This window comes from Cynocephalus volans, chromosome 9 (assembly GCF_027409185.1).
Source record: "Cynocephalus volans isolate mCynVol1 chromosome 9, mCynVol1.pri, whole genome shotgun sequence".
Taxonomy (NCBI): domain Eukaryota; kingdom Metazoa; phylum Chordata; class Mammalia; order Dermoptera; family Cynocephalidae; genus Cynocephalus; species Cynocephalus volans.
In genome coordinates, this window is record NC_084468.1 from 77,671,209 (window position 1) to 77,690,802 (window position 19,594).

The 19,594-nt window shown below is 33.9% G+C and overlaps 1 protein-coding gene across 1 annotated transcript in view; it reads left to right on the forward strand.

Moving 5' to 3' along the window:
• Positions 1-19,594, forward strand: part of MMRN1 (multimerin 1) — a 54,030-nt gene that overhangs the window by 32,798 nt on the left and 1,638 nt on the right. Inside the window, exons 6-7 of the mRNA XM_063108187.1 lie at positions 3,910-5,898; positions 19,104-19,256. Of these exons, the coding sequence (XP_062964257.1) occupies positions 3,910-5,898; positions 19,104-19,256 (2,142 nt within the window). The remainder of the gene's footprint in view (positions 1-3,909; positions 5,899-19,103; positions 19,257-19,594) is intronic.

The following is a 19,594-nucleotide window of genomic DNA, read 5'->3' on the forward strand; positions in this document are numbered from 1 at the left end:
CTGTTTTGTTGATACCTCGAAACCGAGGCCCATTCCCAGCGTGTAGAAAGTCCTACATTTCTTGGCTCATGACTTTCTTCCTCCATCTTCAAAGCCAGCAACAGTGTGTTGAGTGCTTGTTACATCTCCCCGACTCACTCTTCTGACTTCCTCTTCCACTTTTAGGGATTCATGTGATTCGATTGGGCCTACCTGGATAATCCAGGAAATTTTTTTCATCTCAAGGTCCTTAACCGTCATCACATTTGCCAAGCTCCCTTTGCCATGTAAGGTAGCATATTCACAGGTACTGGCAATTAGAGTGTGGACATCTTGGAGGAAAGGGGTGTGCATTATTCTGCCCACCACAGAAATTTATATTGCTGTGAGAGTGTTATTTATGTACATAGTACAATGGGACCATTTGAGACTGGCAACAAAACCAGTCTGAGGGAAGCAGGGAAGGCTTCCAGAAAGAGAAACAATCTCAACTGATGAACAAAGGATCGGGAGGAGCTAACCAGGCAAAGGGTTTGCAGGTAGGACTTGAATGTTCCAGGCAAGCAGTTTGGTTACTGGGAGTGTTCCAGTTCACTGGGTTTATTGTATATTTCCAAGTTTCAGGATTACTGGCCCCTTTCACTTTGCTTTATTCATTAAAAAAGTCTCATTGTACAATCCCATTCTATCATTCATAAGTTATTGTTTTCTCTATTGTGGTTCAAGGATGAAAAAGATAAACAAGCAGAGATTTGGCATATCATCTACTAGTACAGACACTTTCATAGATCAAGAGAAACCATGTTTTGTTTTTTTTTAATCATATAAATTGCTGCTATTCAGCCACTGAAAGAAAGACAGTGTCCTATATATCTGGTATGGCTGAAAATTAAGAATTGCATGTATGAGGAAGGAACATCTTTTCCCCTGAAGTGATAACACGAGAAAGAATAGAAGCAGTATGTAATTGATTATAACCATCTGAATAAAATTTTGTTTATCAAAATTTGATTTTCAAGACCTGAGAGAATTTGGCTTGTCAACTGTTTTTCATGACCTACTAACAAAAATTCTAGCACTGACACAGGAAAATAACACACACTGACAGCAACAGCAACAATAATGAAATTTCCTCCTCAATGGGAGGGATGAATTGTGTACAGAGCACAATCATAATTACAAGAACCAGAGGGCTCATACTTAATGAATATTCTTACAGGAAACAAAACCTAAACCCACTCCCAAGGTGTAGTGCTAGCACAGCAAAACCACAGCTTCCTTGTTTGTGCCACATCCAAGTTAAAAAAAAACACTGCTTAATCTGCCAGTAGCCATTGGAACTGTTGAAAATCAAATGTCTCAACTCCTTAAGAGGTGTCTGAATGTTATAAAAAGGCAATACATTCACAACCACAGAAGGGATTTCTGAGATCAAATATATCTGTTAAGCCATCGAATATAATATCATCTTCTTTAGAAAGTAGAAGCATATGAGTTGCGTTAAACAGAATCAAATAGAATTAAAATGACGTGTCCACTCAGATATTACCAAAAGCACTTTTACATATTTTTGAGAAATCAGACTCTCACACAGATGGTTCTTTCTTTAGTAACAAATTGTAGAAACGTTATCTGAAAAGCTCCTTATTCTGAAACAAATTTTTAAGCTAACAATCTGTTTGATATCTTTTCAGACACTGCTGTGATTTTGCCCTTTCTTCAATGTATTTTTCCAGAAAAGTTTTAAAACATAACAGCTAGTGTATGTCATATTTTTCATTTTTATTTATTTATTTATTTTTCCTAATTACTTTGATATAGATTCTGCATGGAATTTTATCTATCTGCAGTGCTTTTACCTACTGTCATATTTATTCAGATTTTCAGGTCATGTAGTTTTTGTTTGCTGAAGTTAAACATTTATTGTCATTGTCCAGAACTAATTAATTAATTTAGTAAAGCTTATGTTTTATTTTTCCTTTTCAATCTTGAAAAATATCTTACAGTCAAAATTATCAGGTTATAAACTCAAAGAAGATCTAATCCCAACCTTAAATATTTTGGGTGTCATGACAATTAAAAACTATTTTAACTAACAGAAAATGACTAAATGATCTTGTAGAAAGAGCAATAAAAATAACTTTGCTATTGAGTAGCACCTTACACTCAGTGAAGCTTAACATATTCTATTTTTAAGACCAGAAATTGAATTTTCTAAATTTTATTTTCTGTGTAGCATATGGAATATACTTAATGAATATTTGTTGAATAAATGGATAACTGGCTAAAGGCTAAGCAAAACATAGAAAATAAAAATACTTTAAAACCTTTCTAGTGTGATTATTCATGTTAGTAGATACAAAAGAAAGGACTGATTGCATGATTTCTTTAATTGTGGCTATTTAATCTTTTAAAATTAATCTAGCCTTTTTTTATTACTTTGGTGCTGGTTGTCATTGATTAGTATTCCATACTTCTCATGTGTTTATTAATTTTTCCATTGTGTATAAATTGATCTTCACTTACATTTTTCGGAATTTTAAACTTATTTCAGTTTCTGCTAGGTTTAGAAAAAGTAAAGTAAAAGATCTTTTTCTGTGTCTTTATTTAGCAACATTGATATTTAGAGTGTGGAATTTCCAGGGAAATATTAATTCATATAAACAACCATCACATTTATAGCTTTGTCTTTGTGACAGTTTAACTAATGTCAAGATGCCCCGGCAATACATCATTCTATTTTTTATAATTGCTCTTTCACAATACTTTTTGTGTAAATCCCTCATGCACGTTATTTTAAAAAACTTGCTTTCAAAATAAAGACATGTAGAGCCTATATTCAATTTATCCTCTTGCAATATTTTTTGAATAGGCTACATGGTAGCCTTAACTCGTTTGGCAATATCCCATTGTACAGATTCTCCTGTTTAAAATGCTTTGTGTTATGATGCCTCTATGTTTACATTATAGTCATTGGCTATACGTTGAATTTGAATGGACATACCTTATATTTATGTGTTCTTCATAGCTAGATACGATGAATATACCTCAAGCATGTTTTGTTTTGTTTTTTCCTGTTTTGTCTTTGTATCCAACGGTTTCTTTTTTTACATTTTTAAATTTTTTTTTATTCTAAATACTTCTGTATAGTTCAGTACCCTTTTCCTTTTATTTTTTCTTTTAGTGCTACTTTTAGAGCCTACCACAGTCTCAGTTTATGATCAGTCCATGCTTTCTAATGTTAGAGATAGTAGTATGTGTTTCAATAGTAACAAGTTTCCTCTTTTTTGTTGTTGTTAAAAATTAATGTCATGTTATGATAATCAGGTGTATCTTGAATTCCTGATTTCATTTGAAATTGACTTAGTTTTGCAATCCCTAAACCTCTCGTTATTATTATTTTATTGTAATTATAAACCATTGTTAAACCTTGTGAATATTTCTTCATATTTGGGAGTCTCATTAAAGTTCTCTACAGTCAATTTATTAGTTATTATAAACTCAACACGTAGGTTCTAAAATCTACTTACTAGAAAATTAATAACAGTCATGAGCTAATGCCAGAAAGCCAAAAGCCATTTATTTTCATGGAAGCCTAAGACTAGACCTAGAATTATTGCATACGAGGTCTATTACTGAAGCCGGTAGTAGTTCTTTCATGTCTTTTGCCCACAGAACCTTGGTTTTATGGTTCAAGTATGTTCTACACTGCAATTGATTTCTCCTATCAGATTTATTTAAGAAGGTGATCACTTTCCATGAATTATAGTAATTTTTAAAATTTCATAAGAAAATGTAGTTGAGAAGTATTTTTATTACTGCATGTTTTTAGTGTTTTGTCTCGAACTTTTTATCTTTTTAGGGGTGTCTAAAGTCTTAAATAATTAAAATCATGTACCATTTATTATTATTTATTGTTTCTTTCTCTAGGTCTAAAATCCAAAAGCATTAATAATCTGGTAAAGGACATAGTAAGAGAACAACTTAAGTTTTTTCAAAATGACATGCAAGAGACTGTAGCACAGCTCTTCAAGACTGTATCGAGTCTATCAGAGGACCTTGAAAACATCAAGCAAGTAGTTCGACAAGTTAATGAATCTGTGGTTTCAATAGCAGTTCAGCAAAAGTCTGTTTTAATGCAAGAAAATAGGCCCACTTTGAAGGATATCGTAGAGCTAAAGAATCACATTGTGAATGTAAGGCAAGAAATGACTTTTGCATGTGAGAAACCTATTAAAGAACTAGAAGCAAAGCAGGCTCGTTTAGAAGGTGCTCTAGAACAGGAACATTCAAGGAGCTTTCTGTATTATGAATCCCTCAATAAGGCACTTTCTAAAATGAAGGAGGTACGTGAGCAGCTTTTATCCACTGAACAAGTATCAGACCAGAACAATATTCCAGCTGCTGAATCAGTTAGTAATAATGTCACTGAGTACATGTCTACTTTACATGAGAATATAAAGAAGCAGGGTTTAATGATGCTGCAAATGTTTGATGATTTGCACATCCAAGACACCAAGATTAACAATCTCACCATTGCTTTGGAAATGGAGAAAGAATCTGTCAGGGGTGAATGTGAAGACATGTTATCCAAGTGCAGAAATGATTTTAAATTTCAACTTAAGGACACAGAAGAGAACGTACATGTGTTAAACCAAACATTGGCTGAGTTTCTCTTTCCAATGGACGATAAGATGGATAAAATGAGTGAGCAACTAAATGATTTGACTTATGATATGGAGATCCTCCAACCTTTGCTTGAGCAGGGAGCATCACTTAGACAGACAATGACGTCTCAACAACCAAAGGAAGCAGTAGTGATAAGGAAAAAGGTGGAAAATCTGACCACTGCTGTCAATAGTCTAAATTTTCTCATCAAAGAACTTACAAAAAGATACAACTTACTTAGAAATGAAGTACAGAGTCGTGGTGATGCCTTAGAAAGACATATTAATGAATATGTCTTAGAAATGGAAGACGGCCTAAATAAGACAATGATTATTATGAACAATGCCATTGACTTCATTCAAGATAACTATGTGCTAAAAGAGACTTTGAGTACTGTTAAGTATAATCCCGAGGTCCATCATAAATGTACCCCAAATATGGAAACTATTTTGGCATTTGTTTCTCAATTCCAACATTTGAATGATTCTATTGAGATGTTGGTCAATGATAATCAGAGATACAACTTTATTTTGCAAGTTGCCAAGGCCCTTGCAAATATTCCTAAAGATGAGAAACTAAATCAGTCCAACTTTCAAAAGATTTATGAAATGTTCGATAAAACCACTTCCCAAGTGATAAAATACCAGCAAAATATGAGTCATCTGGAAGAAAAAATACTTGCAGCAGCTAAAATTGCCAGAAATTTTGAAACTCGCTTGCAAGGCATTGAGTCTAAAGTGACCCAGATGCTGATACCATTTTATATTTCAATTAAAAAAGGCAGTGGAACCACAAATGACAGAAACCAGGCTCTTCAACTGCAGGTATTAAATTCCAGATTTAAGGCACTGGAAGCAAAATCCATCTATCTTTCAATTAACTTCTCTTTGCTTAACACAACTCTCTATGAAGTTTTAACAATGTGTCATGATGCATCTATGAGTATATCTGAACTGAATGCTACCATACCTAAGTGGATAAAGGCTTCCCTGCCAGATATGCAGCTTCTTCAGAAAGGTCTGACTGAATTCGTGGAATCAATAATTGAAATAAAAACTCAAGCTGCCATGTCTAATTTAACTGGGTACATTGATCAATCTTTGTCTGGTAGTCTAGGAAATGTAATCAAGTCTCAGAAGCAAGTAAAATCATTGCTGAAGAAACCTGGTACACTTAAGAAACCAACAGTCAATCTTACCACTGTCCTGATAGGCCGGGCTCAAAGAAACACGGACAACATTATATATCCTGGTAAGCTATTACTGTAAAATAACGTTTAACCTCTGCTTTGACTTAAATGATACTTAGATCTGTACAGTTTAGCATGACCATAAAATATAAAAGGTATTTACTTTAACTTAGGTAGATGGTCAATTAATACAAAGACACATTCTTTGAATCTGATTCTATCATATGTAATTTAGGCATCAGTACAAAACAAACACTTTTAGTGTAAATATTTATGTACATGTTTTTAAACTTTTTCTGGTCAGGCTTCTATAAAACAATTTGCTCCTACAGAACAATTTTCTTTGCATAAGTAATTAAAGAAAGCTATTAATACATAATGAGATCCTTGATAAATATGACCAGAATTATTCATTTTAGCATATGAGCACAATGTCTGGGGTGCAACAGGAAATCAATAAATAGCTGTTGAATGACTGTTTGACAGTGAATGTTCAGGATTTAGATTTGGTAGATTTGGGTAGATCACAGAAGACCATGAATGCCAAGCTAAGGCACTTAGACACAATTTGGTAAAGAATGGGATGTCTATGAAAATTTGGAGCAGTGGGCTGGGTGTGGTAACAACTGTGGCTCAGAGGCATGAAGCTAGCAGTAGGGTGCAGCATGACGGCAGAGGATGAAATTAGATACCCATTAGGACATTATTGAATAAATATTGGCAAGAGCAATAAGAGTAAGATCTAAGGAAGGGGTAATTGAAACAGAGGAGACAGATGCGAGAAATGTTGTGAAGGTGTAATCAACAGAAACAGAGACGATGGAAAGACTAATGACCTGAAGAACATCAAGTCTTGATTCTGGTACTAGTTGTCTTAGGAAGTGTAGGTATTAGTTAGTAGCCGAAGACAAAAAGTTCACCTGGCTGGGTCTCAGTTTCTTCCTTTTAAGTGATGAGATTCCAGTAGGTGATTTGTTGAGGTCATTAGTAGAAATATGTTGCAGACATAGCATTGTAAGAACCATGAGCTATTCACAGCCTGAATGCATGGCACGTGGGGAAGAGAGAGACCTAGACTAATCTGAGGTTTTGAATTTGGGAAAGAAATGGTTAGTGGTACCATTAATAGATATTATAAACACCAAGCAGAGGAGCATAAATTTGGGAGGAGAGAGGAATTCAGTATGGTGCATATAAACTGCTCAATAACGTCTCTGTAAGGAAGTTTTGTGAATATGTCTGGCATATGAGTAATAATAAATAATATTTTCATAACGAAAATAGCTACTGATTCTTACTAAAAAAACAAACAAAAAAAGGCTGTGTTTTTCTCTTATGAGTTGTTAATTATATGCCCATTTGAATGAATTTTGTATTTTATTGCTTTTTCATTACAAAAGGGTCATCAATATTTTAACATAATATGACTCATATTTTGTCTCTAAATGTTTTGATTATATTAAATATCACAGAATAACAGAGACTCGAATTCTCTCAACTATTTAAATTAGTATATTTATTTATGATTTCCCCAATTTAATCTCACCTAGGAGGACTAATTTTACCCCTGTGGGAACACAAAACAAACTATTTAGACCTATATATTTCTCAGAGAAATATCTCAATACAAGATGTTCTTATAATATCAACTTTAGGAAAACTAATGAGTTATTGTTTTCCATGCTAATAAGTCCTTGATATTCATGGGAACACTGCAACATGAGCTTCAGTTAAGCTCTATGGTATGTGTAATCACACACTAGGCAAGCTATGTCATTTTTCTTTTCTTGAACCAAAAAATATCTGGATCTGTACAGTAAGTGTAAAATTTAAATAGCCTCAAGATTAATTGAAGTAAAAAATTTTCTAGAACATAAGAACTTATAAACTTTGATAGTATAAAGAATGCATGTTAGGACCTTATAAAAATTAAATTTAGATGCTTATAGTGATTGATGATTATTGGGCAAAATGGGCTAATAATAAGAAATAACTCAGTTCTGATTCTCTTCATTCCAATGATGCCTTCATAAAAATGCATCCTGTTTCTTTACATACTTTGAGTAGAATTTTTTACAGACCTAGCTACCAAAATTAATAATTAATTAAATGTTATTTATTCTATCAAAGTAAAGATACCGATAATGATGTTAGAGCCATAAAGATATATGGCCTAATTCTACGTGCAAGGTAGATATTCACTTTCTGCAGGATGAGCAACATAAGGTGTGGAGCCCTTTGAAGTGGGTGCATAGATTTGCACACCCATTAAGCCATCACTGCTTCCACAGGCCATAAAACTGATGGTCTGCGTTGAACAGCTGATCAGGTAAAGTCTACGTAAGGTGATGAAACTAGTGGACTCAGGCTAATTTCTCCTTTAAAAAAACAAAAGCTAACTAAAGCCAGAAGATAATTTATCATCTTCTTATGAACTGTACGATCATATTATGAAAATCATAACTACTATCATTTGCAAAATAAGTGGTTTGCAGAAAGAAAAGCCATACCTGCCGCAGGTTCGGATCCTATATAGGAATGGCCAGTGCACTCACTGGCTGAGTGCCGGTCACAAAAAGGACCAAAAAAAAAAAAAAATTTTAATCTTAATTTTAATAACTGATAACTTACTTTGAAGCCTGATAATACTAATACTATAATAATATGATATAGGATACTATTAATTAACATTTACTGTATCTCAAACACTGTATAAATTATACGATATACTTCATTTAACGATACCTAGGAGGCAAGTACTACTATTCTTTTTTTTTTTTTTTTTTTTTTTTTGGCGGCTGGCCAGTATGGGGATCTGAACCCTTGACCTTGGTGTTAGAAGGTTGTGCTCTAACCAACTGAGCCAACTGGCCAGACCTTATTCTTATTTTGAAGATGAGTAAACAACTAATTCTTAGAAAGATTAACTAAAGTATCCAGCCTAAATTCATGCAACTAGTAAATTCCCAAGCCTGACTCCTGGTCTGCGGGACCCAAGGCTCAGTCCTCAGCCACTGTATTTGAAGAGACTGTAGAGAATGTTCACACCCTTTCCCTTCCTTCTGTTTGTTTTTCAGAGTCTGGCCATATCTTAATATTCTATATGGCCAGAGCTGATAATCCTAGGACTTTTCCTTTCTTGCAGAGGCAAGTCCTGACTTATTTCTACACTGATAATGAGGAAGCAAGGTGCTACTTTTCAGTTTGGCTTGTGATATCAGTTGTGATATGGCCAGTGGGTAGTAATTGAAAGTCACCATCAGTTATTAACAGGATCTTCCTTTGATGTTGAAGAAGGGCAAAATTCAGAGTACTCATCCCTCTCACTTCCTTTTGAGCCAGTTCTACATTCAGTTATGCTAACTCTGATTCCTTGTCGGCCATTGCCGGTAAGCTATTCCGGTTCGATTGCTAAATATTTAATTTGTTTCTAAACAATATTCTAATTGACACCAAGAGGTTTGCATTTCATCTTGGAAGGTTTGTTTGTACAGCAATTGGCAGACTTCTCCCTGCAGAGAGAGTTTGGCTGCTTGCCCTTCCAGAGTAGCTGAGTCCTGCCTTAACGTAATGTCAGCAGCGCCACTGCTGAGCACGTGCGCCTCCTGCTGGAGAGACCATTGACTTTATATTTCAACCATTTCCCCAATATGTACCAATTTAGCCCTCCTTAATAAACCTCTTTTATTCATAATTATCCTTTACTCCTGAGAAAAATTACATTCAATAAAACATTTGGTAGTGTATCAAATGCCACTTTTAAAAATTAGCATTGTTGTGAATATGAGCATTAAAAAAATAAAAATAAAAGCTTAGCAAATATAAATTATTGTATACTGCTTTAAAACAAATTCTAAATTTTGTGACTACATGGAGGCAGTTGTGATGACTAATAAACACTGACTTTGGAATCCGGAAACCAGGGTTCTAGTCCTGCCTGGCAACATATTTGCATGGAATAAGTCATTTATTTTTCTAATCCTTACTTTCTTCATTCATAAAACAAGAGTAACATACTCACCTCACAAGTTTATTTTGAGGATCGAGGAAATAATCTGCATACAGTATATTATTAAGTTAGCTATAATTCAATAATGCAATTTCCTTAGTTATATTCAATATTTATATCTTTATTTTCTTAATATTTGATATATAATTATTTTCATACATTAATATAATTTACAGACTCTTGGTATTCCACTGTTCCCTGTCTTTGCTTTTGTAAATTGCTGTGTTTTAAACTCAGCATATGCTTATAACTTAGTTTATACTTATTATATAATGATAAATCAAAAAGAATAGGATACAAAATATAAAGACAACTGTAAAAAAATATGTGCATTGAGAAGCACTGGGAAAAAAATTGCAAAAAATTTTAAGCATGGTGTTCTCCAGAGATTTTCCACCATTAATATGATTTTCCATAATATAAAATTTTTTTTTCAAATGTACCTCAAGATAACTAATAAGTTGTCTTATGAACAAAAATATCTGAATATAAGACAATTAAATTTCAAGAACTATCTGCTTGAATTTAGAATTTATATTCTGTTTTAGAAGGTCCTCAAAACCCTGCACAAGTTTGGTGATTCGCAAGAAGCACTCATAGGACTTGGGGTATAGTGATGTTCATGTTCACAGCTAAGATTTATTATGATAAAAAGATACACAATAGGAGGGTAGACACAGTAAATGACTCTTATCAGGGGGGACTGGAGAGAAGTCACATTCCCAGATGCTGCCCAAGGGCAAAACCTTGCAAGTATGTCTTTCTAAAGATAGCAGTTTCCAGCCTCCTATGTTAACTCTTTCCTGTGCATGATCTTAAAGATACTCTTTTTGTCAGAGTTAGTTGTCAGGCCTCTCTACTAGGGATGGCCTCCCCAATTTGTATCAATAAAATGTATTATTGTTGAAGAGAATATTAAATGAACTACTTTTTGTTCATGGCTCTTTGGGAGAAGAAAAGACTCCCCCAGATTTCCATATGATTCCCCTTCAGATAGAAGGACTATGACCGTTGAAGAGAGAATACTGACAAAATTGACAACTCTTTCTTCACCTTGTCCTACCATAAAGTGGCCACTATATCTCAGGTGAACAGTCAGAAACCAGATGTTTGATGATCACATTTTCTGAAACAAAATTTCTAATATTTGGTTTGACATTGAACAGAAAATGGGACAGAATACCAGGTTCCATGTATATAGTCACTGCATATGCTTGGGTTCTTCCCCAAGCAAGAACCACAGGATCTATTACTTGACAATAGACTATTTCTTTGACACCAAATATTTGAAACTAAATTTTATTATTAGCTGGTCTGAAAATTAAATACAGTGAATATATGTCTTTGTACTGGTTATTAAGTAAATTATTAATTCAAAATTGCACATGATAGAATCACTTTGTGTCATGTTGATTATCAAACATGAAAAGGAATGTGTAGAGATTATTGAATTATAGATTATGAACTTGTGTAATGGTCCAAGTGAATATGATACTTTTATCCTGATAAAAACTGCAGCATAGAAACAATCGCTGTGCCATAGATTAACTGCATATGAAATCTGAAAAATAAACTCTAAGTTTTTAATTGCCAATTTTACTGTACACAGCTTAAAGTTAGCTCTAGAAAGAAATGATAAGTATTTCATGTTATAAACTTAATTTGAACTTTTCAAATCTGTTTATGTTAAATATCATTGTTTCAGGGGAAAATATCAGTGACACTCTATTGCTGTCAACATTAATGAATCTAAACTCAAGTCTCTTTACTCCTAAAAACAAATTACAATAAAAGTATCACACAGTGTTTGGAAAACTAAAGAAATCAATGAGGAAAAGTTATTGCATGTTGTGCCAGAATGATAAAGGTACCAAAATACACATACACTTTTTTTTTTTTTTTGTCGTTTTTTCGTGACCGGCACTCAGCCAGTGAGTGCACCGGCCATTCCTATATAGGATCCGAACCCGCGGCGGGAGCGTCGCTCCGCGCTCCCAGCGCTGCCCTCTCCCAAGTGCGCCACGGGCTCGGCCCTACACATACACTTTTTACAACAGAAAACCATATTCTATGGTTAATCAACCCTCCTTTAAGAATTCTTTCTTTTCTAGGCCTTATTATTTTAAGCAAGTATTAAAATTTGAAATTTTCATGGAGATTTAGATTTGAGAGGCATCAGCATAAAGATAGTGTTTTGAAACTCTGGGTGTGGATAAGCCAGGAGCATATGCTTACAACCAAGGGACCAGAAGCAGGAGCAGAGTTAGAACAGCAACCTTTAAATAGCAATTGGAGTGAGAGAAGTCAGGAGAGAATATTAAGAAGCAACGAATAGATAGGAGGGTGAGCACATTTTATATGGATGTTAGCATGCGATTGTGTTTTCCAGTCCCACCAAAGTAAATTAGAAGCTATGAAAAATGCTCAGTATTCCAAATGGTTATCTGAATTACCATAAAAATGAGGAGACATCAACACTACCATTCAAACATAACCTAAGCTTAGTGACTATTGTTAATGAAGAAATTATTGTTTGTACAAAGTCAATGTGTACATTTACTTAGCAATTTATTGTAAACTAAGGCATTTCCTTGAAACTGTCAAACTGCAGATTTGCCTGAAGAAGAGCTTTGAAAAAAATGTTCCTAGATTAAAGGTACAAGATAATTTTTATTATTCAGTGTCATATTAGTTTAAAATGTTGCGTTAAAAATCTTCTAAGCAGTTTTTTTCTTAAGAGTCAAATAAATTTTATTTGCAATTATTAATATTATTTGGTGCATAGCCAATGTACATTTTGAAAGAATTTGATAAATATTGCACAAATTTCTCTTCAGAAAGTATCAATTTACACTCCCTAGAACAAGTTAGGAAAGGGCCTGAGTGTTATATGTATGTGTGCATATACGCACGTGGGCACTTTAACTTTGCCTGAAAAGTTTGTCTGAGAATTTTTAAAATTTTACAACGCTAGATTTTAAAAGGCAATGATGTTTACATTGTACAGTATTACATTGTATAGGAAAGTGTATTTTATAGCTATATGGACAGGGTTGGTTTAGAGGCAGGCAAAGCAATTTTAAGACTCCTGCAATCACCTACCTATGACATAGTGAGAACGCCAACCAGAAAAGTTAATGGGGATGAAATGGAAATCAAAGAGCAGGACCGTTACTTTTGGGACATTACATTTGGTAAAAGAATAAATGCTACAGCCAAAAAAAAAAGCCTTGACTATTCTCTGGTGATTTTGAAATCCTAGGTAGGAAATTAAGGGACTTGAAGCAGAGGATGTTTATTTGTTTCTTTGTTTGCGGTATAACTATGTAAGTTATAACAGTTGAACTTACTGGTGTTGATATACAGTCTATGAGTTTTGACAAACATGTGGTCATGAAACCCCCACCACGGTCAAGATAGAGAACAGTTTCATCAGCCTCAAAATTTCCTCATGCACCTGTACAGTCAAACCCGATCCCCACTCCCAGGCCTTGGCAACCAGGGATCTAACTTCTTCCCATTCAATTTTATGTTTTCCAGAAAATCTAATAAGTGAAATCATACAGTGCATGTGGGCTTTTCAGTCTGGATTCTTTCACTTAATGGAATATGTTTGAGATTCATCCATTTTGCTGCATGTATTCCTTATTGAGTAATTGTCAATTACATGGATGTACTGTCTTTTGATTATTTTCCTCGAGGAAATATTTTTTGGCTGTTTCCAGTTTGGAGTGATTATGAATAAATCTGCTATAAACATGCACATTCAGGTTTTTGTGTAAACAGAAGTTTCCATTTCTCTTGAATAAACATATAGAAGCAGAAGCAGCATATCTTGGTTATAAGATAAATGCAGTAGTTAAGTAATTGGAACTGGCCAACCACCTGGCATTTCCATTAATAACTTATGAAATTCTAATTGCCCCACATCTTTACCAGACATTGTCAATATCTTTTACCATTTTAATAGATGTGCAGTTGTATCTCTTTGTGATTTTATTTTGCATTTTTCTAATGACTAATGATGTTGAACACATTTTAATGTATTTTCCAGACAGTGCTTTTAATTCTTCTTTTGATTGATGGTTATGACTCTGAAGAAAAAGGAGAAAACAGTTGATGATATCAAATAAAAACATTTAATTTCCTAGGTCATGGCTTAAGATAACAGAATAATAGTTTAATGGGAATGGTTGGAGTAAATCTTCTGGGACAGGGCTATTACATTTGGTAAAGATTGCTGATATGATTAAATGTGATTTAAAGTGATATTTGAAGGGTTGGGAAAAAAAGATCCCAGAAAACAATATCAAGAACAACAGATGTGATATATAAATATATATAAAAAAGAACAAAATAAAAATTGATAACGTGAAAGGAAAGCAGTATTTTCCCTCTATACACTAGTGAATAGAATGTGGGTAAATGAATAATGAATTTCAAAATTTAATATAAACAGATAAATATTGACATTTCGAGGAGTTATTATTGGAAAGGGACAAATGAAATATTTCTAGAGCAATAGAAAATAAACCTTATTTGATAGAAACAATTTTGATAAGCGGGGAGGCAAAGTAGCACTGAAAGTTATAAATGTATTCATAAATATAAGGATGGAAACAGTTTAGAGAGCATTGGAATCAGAATGAAACATGAAGAAAAGTGCTAATACTGAGTGGGGATATTACCTAGGAAAGAGACACGTAGTGGATCTGTATAATGCTTTCCTCTGTGTATTGCAAAACCGGCCCAGAAACAAAATGGTAGGTTCCCTCACTAATCTATTGGAAACTCCATTGTGCCTTATGCAGGGATCAGTTATCTGCCCTCTGTAATGTAATTGTTTAAATTAAAAAATAATAATAAAAACTTGATGCTAGAGTAGAAGTAAGCAATATAAATATAAATAAAGTAAAATAAAAAGTGAAAATACATATAAGATTATGGGTAATATAAATAAAATAAGAATAAATTAGAAGACATCAAAACAGTGTTCCTTCATTTATTTGTCAAATTCCAATTAAGTTTGAATGAGCACTGAGAAAGGTTTAGTGGGTAGAGTGGTAAATTCAACACAGTCCCTCTCCTCATGGAGCTCATATATTAAGCAAGTAACTATAACAAAGAATGATGAATGGTAGCAAAGGCAGGGTACTTTGAAAACATAAGAAGCTCTCCACTCAGTTTAAATGTAACATGAACATTTATGAAATATAAAAGTGGGATTAATAGAAAAAGGGAACTAGAGCACATATTAGGGTCCAGAGAGTAAAGACCAAAACAAATTGAGGAAATATGAAATATTCCAGGACAATGGAAGAGGGATTTTAGTTGTGTTCGGAGCAGGGAAATGAATATTGAAAGATTAGTTATGCTGCTTGCACACGATAGTAGAATGTTGAGTTGGCAGAACTGTTCAACTAATTGTACTAATCTTCTGCAAAAAATAAATTTAAAAGGTCTTGAGAGAATTTAAGAGGTTATTGAAGCCCAAGGTAGGAGAGTTGTAGAAAGTTTGCTTGAAATGATTCCATGTCTCTAGAAAAACATGCCAATGATACCACAGCATCAAACTCTACGTAGTCATTGTGAAACTGTGATGAAGCGATATAGTCACACTAGAATGCGGTCATCTATTCAGTCTTTCATTAATCTGTTTGTTTATTATTAAAAATATATTAGCATTTTCTATATGTTAGGCACTGTGCTAATCAGTAGTGACACAAAAGTTAAGAAACAGAGGGCCCGAGCCCTGACCTCATAAAAGCTCACACCTTAGTTGGAAATAATAAAGGTGAGCAATTATAGTCCAGAGTGATATGTTCAATTAAGAGAGCCTGAGAGCATCAGGTGGTAATTGAGAGAATTAAAGTAACTAGCTCTACTGGCAGAGAAAGAAGGATGTCAAAAGAACATGATGCTTTATTAGAGTTTGATTTTTGTTAATTCAAGAACAAATAGCCTGTTGAGCACTAATTTGAGCCGGTCCTTATATAGGCACCTAAGCATTTTTTAAGTATTCTAATAATAAAGTAGAAAAATATGAGTCAGATGATGCACAAAAGTGGATTTATATATGATTGCATAACAAAGTACAAATAACTTCAATCAACAAATCAGTGCCAACCAATCTTTAGTCGTTATAATGCTCTGGGGCTTGACACTGATCCATTAAATATATTTATGAAGGACCTGGATGAACACATGAGACATAAACTTGGAAATGATAACCAAGCCGGAAGTGGTGGTTAAAACATTTCGTACAGAATACAGAATAAAACAATGATTGGTTTCTATGGGCAGAGATGGTAACTCAAGGTCTAATAAGATAAATTTAATTATTATCAATATAATTGTAAACTCATATTTAAATTAACTGAATAAATATAGGATTTTGCAGAACTTCAGTGACATCAGAGCATAGAAGATCTGTTATGGCACAGTGTGGTACAGATGCAGAAATAGTCAATGAACATTTCACGTTTATGTTACATTAACAGAGGCATAAGCTCCTTTCAGCAGAGATAACTAGCAATTGTTACCATAGCCGACACTGCTTAGACTCAATTGACACAATACATTCAGTTCTGGGTGCTGTGGATGTCATTTTATGTCTTAAAGTGTGGTTATTTTGTCAGGGACTTGGCTACCAGAGCTACCTAAATTAGCAAGGAATGCAAAGAGAGTTCTTAAAACAACCAGCTGAAGCAGGTACAGGCCAGTGGATAAGGTGCTCTGGACAGATAATCGGTGGGCAACATGAGAGCTTTCTTAGAAGGCAAATTGTGCATAGTATCAAGAAGTTTGGAGGACTCTAGCAATAAAGAGAAGGTTGAGGCCCTCAGTTAGACTAAAGTGGACCCATTCTCCAGATGAATGACCCTACAGAGGAATCGGAATAAAGGGCAAAAGGGCACCCTATGAAATGACTCAAACATCAAGAGCAAGGCAAGACCCTCTTCCCAAAGTAATAAAACAGGAGGAGGAAAATGCTCACCTTGGACATTAAGTAGAAGGCAAACTTGATTCTGAAGAATCAGAGTAGTTAACAGTAAAGCAAAGAAGTTCATTTCTACAGTTTCTTACGTTCTTCTCCCTGGAACAGGTTTGATCCCTGATCCATGGACAGGGCTGAGTCTACAGGTGAGAGTGACTTTTCCCATCTGGAAAATTAGAATTATAGAGCTGATAAAATTACATAAATAATTCAGTGTTCCCCCAACTCCATTGCACAATTGACTCATTCCTAGCGAAATACATTCATCGAACACTCTCCTGTGAGTCTATCACTGTGCTAGATTCAGAGAAGGCAGAAATAAATGAACCTAGTGCTTTGATAAAGAATTTTCATTTCTACATGTAAGAAAGAATCATTCATTTTTGAAGTTACCATGTAATGGACCAAGTTCTAGAGTGATGACTAACAGCAAATGAACAGTTTTGATAACCTGTTAATGTGGTTGAGAAATGATGTTAAAGAAATGTGGAGAAGTTTGAACCATTTATTAAAAGATATTTCATACATGTAATATTTTTACATTTCTATTAATAAGGAAAAAAGTTTATAGAATGTTGTAGAGAATATATCAAAGTAATTCAAATTAACTTCTAATTACATGTGCAATCATATATTTTCCTTAAAAAGATTCTAATAATACGGACATACAGTTTGGTCCCATTTTATGTGAATTTCTATTATACAGATATGAAACAGATTGGATATGAAATATTTCTAGATATCACTTCATGAGAGAAATATTAAAGAAAGCAAATAACCCCAAATTTAAAAGTCATCAATAATTACATAATTTGAAATGAGTGAATTGTAAACTATTTACACTATTGCCACAAGGTGGCACCATAGTGGTTACTGTGGCAAAGTATTTTCTGACTTTTTCTCTGCATTTTTATAATTATGTACTATGTTTATAACCATATTCATAATTTGAGGCTTTCTGAATAAATTAAATTGTTCTATGTGTAATATGGGAACTGTAACTTTCTGTCTTTGACAAACCAAACGTATTGGAGGTCTACCATGTTCTTTAACTGCTGTCTAATACTCCTTAGTGGGATCATATAATTTTTTTAAGAAGTCCTGCATCAGTGGCCATCTAGAAGTCTTTAAATTTTTCACTAATGGGAATGACGTCATAAAGAACATTCTTGAATTATCTTTGTGTATATGGGCAAGTATGTATGGAGTGTGTATATTCTGCCAGAAGGTATTTCTGGCTCAAAGCTCTTTAATGCTGATAAATATAGTCAAATTTGTCCTATTAAAAGGTCTAACAATTTAAGCTCTAACCAACATTGTTTGAGAAAGCCCATTTTCCTCACATCACAATGACTGAATATTTGCTTTTTAAATGTTACCACCTCATATAAAATAATGTTGCTTGGTTGTTGTTAAATTTATTGTTCCTTAATTAGTAGTGAGGTTGAATATTTAAAACTTTTAATGTTCTTTTACAATTTTTGTCTAATGATTTGCCTGCTCATATTATTTGTCCCCCCCCTTTTTTATGAGAGAATTTTCTTTTTCTGTTGGATATGTCAGAGATTTTTATGTATTGTGGATATCAATGATTAGGTTGTTATGTCTGTTAAAACATATTTTCCCTTAATTTGTCACTTATCATTGAACTTTGATAATGGCAGCTTTCATTGCAAATGACTTTTAATTCTTAGGTGATCAAACATGAGAACTTTTTTTCTCTTAAGGCTTCTGGTGTTTGTGGGGTTTTTCTTTGTTTTTTGCTTTGTTTTGCTTTGAAAGAGTCTTTCAAAATGTTACAGCTCTATGAAGACATTCTTCTGTGTGGGATTTTCCACATGTATTACTTCTGTACACACGGAATTTATATTTTTGTAGATATCCAATTATCCTAGCAATGTGTACTTAATAGACATTTTTCTTCTTCAATGACTTGAATCATTACATTTATTATGTTCCAGTTGCAAATATACATCGTTCTGTGTCTAGATAATTCTTTTCTGTTCTGCAGTTGACCAAAATCTTAACATTTCACAGGAATAAATTCAATGGATCACAAGACTATCCCCACTTCACAGAAGGGGGCGAGGGAGATCAAAGCTAAGGGATTTGCATGAAGTCCCGTGTTCACATTGACAGGTGACCTGGACCTAGGAACCTGTTCTTATTTCAAATTCAGAGTTTTCCTATTCTGTTACAAACTATGGTTTGAGATAGGAAAATAGGTCACTTTATCCTCTTTTATCTTGATTCTTTTTCAGAAACAGAGGAGTATTCAGGCTGTAGCAGGTTCCCATGCCAGAATGGAGGCACGTGTATAAATGGAAGAACTAGCTTTACCTGTGCTTGCCGACACCCTTTCACTGGTGACAACTGCACTGTCAAGCTGGTAGAAGAAAATGCTTTAGCTCCAGGTAAAAAAGAACATGCATCCTTGGAATTGCTCAATGTCATAAACAGAAACGGTTTTTGAAAATATTTACAAATGTATATTTAAACTTGTTTGATCTGGATCCGTTTTAAGATTAATTCCTTTTACTTCTAAAACTTATTGAATAATGTACCTGATTTACAAGTGGAAATGTCTTTTTGTCAGGTAAATTCATTATTTGCCCTTGTTGAAATTTTCAGTATTGGTATACCAGAGGCAGTTTATTGAAAATCCTAACACCCCCCCACCACCATTTTTTAATCTTGTGCATCTTGAAAGAAAATACAGATATACATATTTGACTGGTATAAACTTTCTCCT